At 39.4% G+C, this 9137-nt stretch overlaps 1 protein-coding gene across 1 annotated transcript in view; it reads right to left on the bottom strand.

Annotated features, from left to right (window-relative positions):
• The window catches only part of LOC129102784 (lysozyme C-like), a 48922-nt gene extending 40613 nt beyond the window's left edge, over positions 1-8309 (bottom strand). Inside the window, 1 exon segment of the mRNA XM_054613053.1 lies at positions 8294-8309. Within this exon segment, the coding sequence (XP_054469028.1) occupies positions 8294-8309 (16 nt within the window).
• Between the last annotated feature and the right edge of the window lie 828 nt (positions 8310-9137).

The raw sequence follows: 9137 nt of genomic DNA on the forward strand, positions 1-9137 counted from the left end.
GCACTGTTGGACTGACAGAGAGAAATAATGCTCATTTGACAGTCCTGCATGAAATATTAAGTCTGCCAACGAATTAGAGAAAATGCTCGACCGACTGACGATCAAAAACTGGTAGAGGTCTGCCGCGGTTGAGATCGCAGTCTGCTGATTTTGTGATCCAGATCGTAAATGAAACCAGTTGAGATGAGCACAAAGAGCTGACCTCTGATTCTGCCGAGTGAAGCTAATGCAAAGGTGTCTTTAAACATACATTCTCTCTACTGACCAGCAGGGGGCGACTCCTCTGGTAGCAAAAATAAATATAAAGTTAAATTGTCTAGAAGTCTATGAGAAAATGACCCTACTTCTCTCTTGATTTATTCCCTCAGTAAACATTGTAAACATGAGTTTATGGTCGCAATCTCTAGTTTCAAGTCTTCTTCAATACAGCATGGTGTTCATTTAGTAAATGATGCTCCATTTAGAGTAAAATACACCATAAAGCAGGGAATGCTGTAGGGCGGGGCTACTGTGATTGACAGGTCGCTACCGCTACCAGAGACCTATACGCCGTCTATTCGTCACTCCTTAGCATTCCAAAAATGATAACTTCTTTCGCAGCAAAGAAAACAACATGACAACAGCCGTAATCCCAGATGGTGACGGGGAAATCACCGAACTCGAGGTTTCATAACGGCAGTCCACAAACCAATGTTTGACATCACGATTGTTTATAAACAGTCTTTGGTTGAGTTAGGAACACATTGGTGATTTAGTTTTATGCTAACGCCCAAATCCATTTTTATACACACTGTTTAGTATAAGCATATCACACTATTTAGGACAAGATGAGATGGAATCAGATAAATAACACAAATAATTCACCATCCTTTGTTGTCCAAATGTATTCACTTGCAGATTATTGCCTACTGAAATGAGAGGAGATGAGAGTGAATAAGTGGAGCTGAGTTGATCTGAATTATAGAATCACCATAATAACTGGTTTCTGACATGTAAATTGTTTCCCGTCAGCATCGGAGTGATAATTACAACCGGAAGCTTTGATTTAACTTGGAGCTTAATAGCTAGGAAATTTGCAGAATTACAGCAGCAGAAAGGATAGTGCAAACAAGAGACATAGTTAAAAACACGATCAAAACAAGCATTATAAATAAGTAATCACACAGTAAAAAGACCTTAAAAATCCACAATAACTAATACTTCATATATATATATATCATGGCTGCTGCTAGCCTTTCTTTGTGCATAGAGTTTTCCTCTCATAATGACAAGAGTGTCATTTATATTTATTTTAGAAAGATAAAGGTTAAATAGCATGGGCTCACAACATAATAGCAGAACAGCTATAATAATAATTGAATAAGGACTAATACAAATAATAACAGAAGTGCTGAATAAAATATAATAATAACAACAATAGTTATAGCAGAAATAATAATAAAAACATGACTACTATCTAATAACATCAGCACTGACTGTAATACAATGATTCTGCTAAGACTAAAACCTCTGTCTAAACAGAAAGACACTTTAGAGCCCTTATTAGAAACAGGAAGTATGAAGGGTAAATATGATCTTTATTCATGCCTATGACATATTGTACATATATAGACATCGAAACTGTAGTAATGTTGCTGGTATGATGTTGATAAACTGTCAAAAGATAATTTTCAGTTTTAATTTTTGCTGGAACAGCGAGCTCAGACCCCTGGGGACCCCTCATATTTTGTAGACTCCTTCCATATCACATGACATGAGCAGGGCATCAGTCCAGCCTAAAAGCTCTGCCCCCTCTTCTCTCCTCTCTGACTCCAGAGCAGCAGTTTGTGATGAAGGCTTCATCTCCACCTGCAATCTGTATCTGGATATCCAAGTGATGAAGGGCCATGCAGTCATACCTGATATTATTAAGCCTTCTTGTAAACATTGTGATCAGATCTCAACATTTAGGCGGATGGAGATGGCAGACTTGTCAAGAAATATGCTGTGTCTCAGGTGAAGGAAAGAAATTGAGGGCACTCAATGAACCACTTGTACACGCAAGGAAAGGGTCATGTGAGAGACAGTCACAGGCTATGGCATGGCAGGCTAACGTTACTTAGACTCTTACAATACATCCTCACACAATGACTCGCATGTTGTCTTACTTCAAAAGTTATTCCCCATTTGTCGCTCTTTACACTTCCCGGTTCATGGTTTCGTGGATGACTTGATTTAGTGGGTTGAATAGGAATAGCTACAATTAGAGTGTGGGATGTTTAGTTGTGATACTCTGACAATATTCATAAAGTATAATACAGCTTGTGGCCACATCCTGTGTTCCGTGAGCATTTACACAGAAAACATAATATATATATTATGTACACACATACATATATTTATATGTTTAAACTGACCAGATATTTTCAGTTTATTATATTTCATATGTTGCTCCAAAAGACTCCAGAGAGTTAAAAAAAAAGTGATTTCTTCTGTTGTTGGAGGGATGTTGTATTTTGTACTGATGTATTTTTTAACAAGGCCATGAACATCACAGGACAGATCATATGTGGTTGGTAGGAAGTGAATCTGCACCATAAAATGGATTGCAGCCGTCAGTCAGGCTGAGTTATTCAGAATATTTTCTCCTCAGAGGGACTCATTGAAATTCAATGGCTACATTAGTTATCAGACTGTGTGCCGGTGGCGACGCAGTGTGACGCTGCTGCTGTTTTCCATTTATTTTTATCTGACTGCAGACAAGTTTTGTTTTCACAAAATTCATTTCTTTATCGACAGTTTACAGCGCGCAGCGAACACAGCAACAGCGGCACTCAGATATACAGGCATGGCAAAAAGACAGTTTCTAACAATATACTCACATAAAACAGAAAGAACTCACAGCAGCTTTTACATAAAAATACCAGCGTTTCAGACTGGGCGTTGTCAGATCAGTGTTTCTGTCTGTGAGATATGACCTATGAAGTCCGCGGCCTTATCAAGCACTAAAAGAATCCACAACGACACTGAATTGGAGCTATTAGCTCTTTGTGGCAATCTGTCACATTAATAAGGGCATTCATGTTCCCTGTGAAATGCACACACCCACTCTCATTCATGTAAATGTAAATCAACTTTTTTAAAACAATGAGACATTCAATTGACCCTTCCCTTAGCCCCGCCCCCTCTGCTACTCCATCAAGCTGTCAGAGCTATGTAACCATGGAGACCACACTGTGACTAACTGTCCTCAGTGGGCTGGTCTCTGCCGGAAGCCCCACTGGAGTCTCAGCTGAAGGAGTTTTGGTGAACCTGAAAGATTTCATCTGATTTTGTGCAGAATACAACCTGACATCAAGAATAACTTTATAGAAATACACATTCTTCTCACTGAGAAGTTTCTCACAGTAACTTTAACCAAGACCTGCTCAAAATCCACCAAACCAGCCTGAAAATGGAGAAAACCTGAAACAATCACACGAGAGTCCATGGAGCAAAGCTGGATTGTTGTGGGACCCTGATTGTTCTGGTCGGACCTGACCAATGATTAGCCTGTCTGCGTTTGAAGATTATACATTTCTGACATTATGGAAAGAGTGAGAAGTCTCATTCTGAAATCTCATAAGATAACATGTTGCAAATAAAACTTTATTAATTGATTGATTGATGTTGCTGGAAGACAACAATGGAAACGTGAGTGCCAGCCTGGCAGCTATGCCCACAGCAGAAGAATGCTCTAAAGAGTTGAAGCTGTTACTGCGCAATATTCCAATTTCCCAACGCGAATTCTCCTTCAGCCGGACTTGAACACAAAAACAGACAGATTGGTTTAAGTAAAAGGCAAATAAAAACATTTTATTTCGGTTTCTTCCATAAGGTTGTCAGACACTTCTGATAACAATTTGAATCTGTCAGTGTCAAAAACAAGCACTTTTAAGGAACGTAACGTTACAATGATGCTGCGCAACTGCTCTCACATTATGTTCTGTGGAGCCAGTTACAGAGTACTCCATCAATACCAGACCAATTTTAAAAACGATTGTCCCTATTAGTCACTTTGACAATAAAAACTTGAGAAAATAGGGTCCAGGATGAAAAATACCAAAGTAACCCAAAGCAGAGTGAAACAGCTGTTTGTTAAATCTTTCTTTATGGTTCGGTTTCTTTCACGTCTCCCTCCTTCACTTCATCACTGTCTCTCTCTCTCTCTACCTCATGACCACATGCAGCCCCCCCTGGCTCTCCATTAAATCTTTATATTAGCGCAACGTCTTGCTGCCGTCGCTGTAATGACTGCATGAACACAGCGTATCTCTTCATTCACTTTTCGGGTCGATTTTCCACGCTTTACATCCCTCATTTTCCCCGTCATATGTCCCTTGCAGGATTTATTACCCGCCTATCTGCAGCTCTACTGTATCTGTTTGAACTGTAAAAGCTGCCGCTGTGAGAGCTAATCCACATTGATCTGCAGATGAACCCAGATCAGAAGAGATTAGATAAGGCTTGTTCACCAAACGCACCCCCTCCACCGCGTTTCCTGCTTCACATCCAGCTTTGAAACTGAAGATGAAGGCTTACACAAGACTTGTCGCGCTGCTTGAATTTGGTATCCGGCAACACGGGGAGCTGTTGGAGAAAATAATAAACTGTTGCAGAACTGTCTGATGTCAGAAAACACTGGAAACAAACCAGCTCAGAGACATAACAATTAGCAGCACTCAATAAGATACATATGCAATTCATGTAATAGCAGTAGACTATTCCTGTACTCAATGGGGCTCAATGAGTTTTAGTGTTTCACAGTGGCTTAGAGCTGTAAAAATCAAAGATGATAAAAGTATCAGACAGAAGACTATTTTCAAACCGCTATGATTCTGTTGATGCTCTTTGATCCAAACTGATCTGATCAATAATGAATCCTTTCCTCTTTGACTGAAACAACATGCCTCCTGCTGCTCTTCGCTTTGATAATAAAACATAACATCTGACGTTTCTCTGTGTGAACCCACTGAGCATGCCAAGTTCTATGAAGACTGATGGATAAATAGCGTGAAATGGATTGCACAAAGCATGGCTTTGATTTATTCCATATAGTTCCATGTAAATTTGGATTTTTTATACAATCTGACTTCTTTTTGCAACCAGAGGAGTCGCCCCCTGCTGGATATAGAGAGAATGCCTGTGCACAATACAACTCCATTGCTGGAAAAATAGAATATGGAAGAATTGGAAGATAAGGTGGTTGTTGTAACAGGATGTGAGGTATTTTTCAGGAAAGCCCAACTCCCGGGTCTGATGTCCAATCAAACGTCTGGGGCATTTGTGCTTCACATACTACAATATTTTTAAAATCGATTTCGCTAATCACTTAAGACTGCTTTCTTTGATAGCCATTACCACAAGTCACGTGGGAGGTATCGCTCGTTGTGACAAACCAAAAGAGAAATATCCTAATAGAAATAGTCCTTCAGCTTTATGAGGTGTTTTGACATCTTTCAGCTCATTGTTTTGGTTTTATGGTCCCAACCTTATTGTTTCTCATCGTTACCGTTACCAGCCTTCAGACGCAGCAGCCATTTTATTTATTTTGTTCTTAGTCCAACCCTGGCTGGTCCAAACACAATCTCCTTTGCATTACAATAAACAGTATTTTAAACTTGCATTTATCTTCTGAACAGAAACACAAGGTCTAATGAATGCTAGTGTTCTCTGTATATGCTGGATGAGATAAGCCAGCTGCTTAAAGGTTATAATGTGTAGATGCCGTGGCCAAAAAATTACATTATTATTAAATTTATTGTTTAAATCTCAGATTTATATTGTGAACAAATGAACCAAAACAGTAAAAACAACAACTGTCGTTTAATCATATTTAAGGAATTTCAAAGATTAGAAATAACTTGCAAAATCGGAAGTATATCTACAGGTCTCCACCCAAAATCAAAATAAGACTACGATAACTTTAATAATAATATACTTAGATATTAAGTATGAGGCACATCAGTAAGAAAAGACAGCTACTAGCCTGCTGCTAACACTCTGAGTGCTCCTCTCTAACTGACCAAAGTAGCAACAACAATGTGTAACTGTAACACCAACTAGAGTCAACAGCAGACAGATAAGATCGATTCAATGCTGTTTGGTTCTGAATTTGGATGGAGATGAATATGTAATTTGTTAATCACTTAAATAAAATATGTTAAAATATATTGTTAAGCTTTGTTAATCTACGATGACAAAATATTTATTTGATAGCATAAATAAAGTAATTTGTGTGCACAAATTATTTATTTTTTTATCTTCAATCACACCTGCCAAGCCCCCTAGTCCGTGGTACTGCAGCTTGATCCGGACTCACATACTGATGTGCTGATGTTATATTGACCAGCACACTCCTATTGAAGAGGTTTTTAATTTGGTTGGGAGAGCAGGAGAAACAAATGCAGACTCTGAGACGAGCAAATACAATGAAGACACTTTAATAAAGAAGAAAAGTAGAAACTTAAAGCTCCATGCAGCAACAACAGAAACCAGATTGTATAAACATATATACATGAGTCAAACAAAGAGAAAACATCAAAGGGCATTAACCTTGTGTGGCTGGAGTAAGATTAGTTCATGGTCGCTATAGTGTAGCTGATGCGAGGCGGCTACACTAGATCTGATCTGTGTGAACAAATAGTTCACTGATAAAGTTGGACGAAGGCTTTAGAAACAGGAGGTCTTAAAACTCTACCTTTGAGTCATTATTTTGCAGACATCAAATTGATTACAGAATACTCAAGCTTTTTTTCTTTCAGGCAGCAACATCCGGTCCTAAAAAATTAGGCCATTATTGAAGTGTCTTAAAATTGCATTCTCTCTAATGGCCATCAGGAGTCGCCTTCTGATGGCCATTAGAGAGAATGCAATTTTTCCTCTTATTAGTCCTCTGGTTGCCAGAAAAAGTCTGATTGTATAGAAGTCTATGAGAAAATGACTCTACTTCTCTCTTGATTTATTCCCTCAGTAAACATTGTAAACATGAGTTTATGGTCTCAATCGCTTGTTGTTCAGTTAGTGAATTATGGTCCCATTTAGAGTAAAATAGACCATATGCTTTAGGGCAGAGCTACCTTGTGATTGACAGGTATCTACATCACCACCAGATGCAGTCCAAATATGGTCACTTCTGTACATTGGTTGCAAAAAAAAAGATGGCAAAGGCCAAATGCTGAACTTTAGGCTTCAAAACCAGTTCATAAACCAATGGGTGACATCACGGTGACTACTTCCACTTCTTATATACAGTCCATTGTTTCTCTATAATACATGTAATACTTGACTGGTTTCTTTACAGGGCTTGTAAAAAGGCAATAAACAGCACGTAGAGCATAAACGCATTTGTGTGTGTTCGGAGTGTGTGCGCCAATCTGCAGAATATAGACAAAGTATACATGCTGCCACAGCGTGTGACGTGAATCATGAAGAAGACCAAACTAATCCATGATGACATTTGTTACAAACTATATTTGAAATGGATTTTAATCAATCTCATCAATGTGTTGTTGCAGCACTATATTAATGTATGTTAATATTGTACTGTTGACAAAATGTGTGCCCTTGTTGTATGTTTCTCTGTGATCTACTGTGATTGCTGCCTGAGGAAATGCAGTCATGCTGGGTTTTTTTCTATTTAGGTGTGTTTGTGTGTGTTTGTGTGTGTGTCTCTCTCTGTGTGTGTGTGTGTGTGTGTGTGTGTGTGTGTGTGTGTGTGTGTGTGTGTGTGTGTGTGTGTGTGTGTGTGTGTGTGTGTGTGTGTGTGTGTGTGTGTGTGTCTGTCTGTCTGTCAGGAGTAGTGCAAAGGGCAGAGCAGTGAGATGGAGGAGAGGATCTTTCATTATAGATCTGACCTGAGGGGTCATGCACACACACACGCACACACACACACACAGAGCTGAAGGGAACTTGACCATTAGTTTCCTCTCCATCATTCCACCTGCTGACTACGACCGTCTCCCTCTGATTTATCTCCTCTTACTAACTGTCTTTGTGTTTCTGTGTGTTTGTCAGTGATGCTCCGTGGTGTCGCAGTTGTATGAGTCTCCTTATTATCTCAACTGGCGGTTGACCTCCTGAGCTGATGTGGATCTTGTCTTTGAAGTTGATGTCGCCTTTTGTGGGAGTTTTGCAGCAGATAATCCTCTCTGAGGAGTCCTGATGTTACACTGAATGAGCAGAGGCTTTTACTACGAAGCAGGATTTGGGGTTAGCGAGGTAATATCAGGGTTAACTCTGGTTTTTAGACCGACAGCGGAGGTTCACTTCTTACCAGAGTAGATCGCCATGGTAACTTAAGCTGAACACCAAATCTGTTCAGTAGCAGGTTATGTTCCAGATAAGAGGTCACCTTCATTAAAAGCAGCGCCTATTAAAGCTCTGAAACCCTCTTACTGCTTAGAATTATGTTTTTAATATTTCTTTGCTCCCTCGTGTCTGTTTCACAGCTGAAAGAATAAGGATAAAATATTGTCATACACATAATAACAATACATCCAAGCAACACATTATTTAACAGAATACACATGTAATCTGTTAATTTACATATTCAAACAGTCTGCGATTTTTTGCCAGCTGTTCTTCCTGCATTTGTCAATTTAAGCAGATTGAGACACTGTGTTGATTTAAAGAGTTGATAACCAGCTTCATGAGATCAGATAGCGGACCATGGTTGTTAGGGTTAGTTTACCTCATGGAAAAATAGCAACAATAATACCAGAACTCATAGAAAGTCTCTACAGGTGAGGTTTACCATATTGGCCAGAACACAAGACAAATTTGGTATTACTAGTAGTACTACAAAAAAAGATGGTATTACTAGTGATCACAGTTAAGAACATGTGCCTATTGGAGCGGGCTGATTGCTTGGCTCCAAGTATTGCTGATTGCAGCGTTGTCAATAGGCTTGCCAGTTCGGAGCACGTGAACATTCGGAACGCGTGTCCGTTACGATTGTTCGGCCCCTGGGAGTGCTGCTAGCAGCGTCCTCAAAACCCGCTCATCACTAGTTGACTACAGTGAAGCGAGAAAGAGCCCCGATATCCAGAACAATGAAGCCCCGCCCCCTCTGCTGCACAGAGCGTTATCACTTGTTTATTCAAAGTTTATTATTATTG

Source organism: Anoplopoma fimbria, chromosome 14, assembly GCF_027596085.1.
Source record: "Anoplopoma fimbria isolate UVic2021 breed Golden Eagle Sablefish chromosome 14, Afim_UVic_2022, whole genome shotgun sequence".
NCBI lineage: Eukaryota > Metazoa > Chordata > Actinopteri > Perciformes > Anoplopomatidae > Anoplopoma > Anoplopoma fimbria.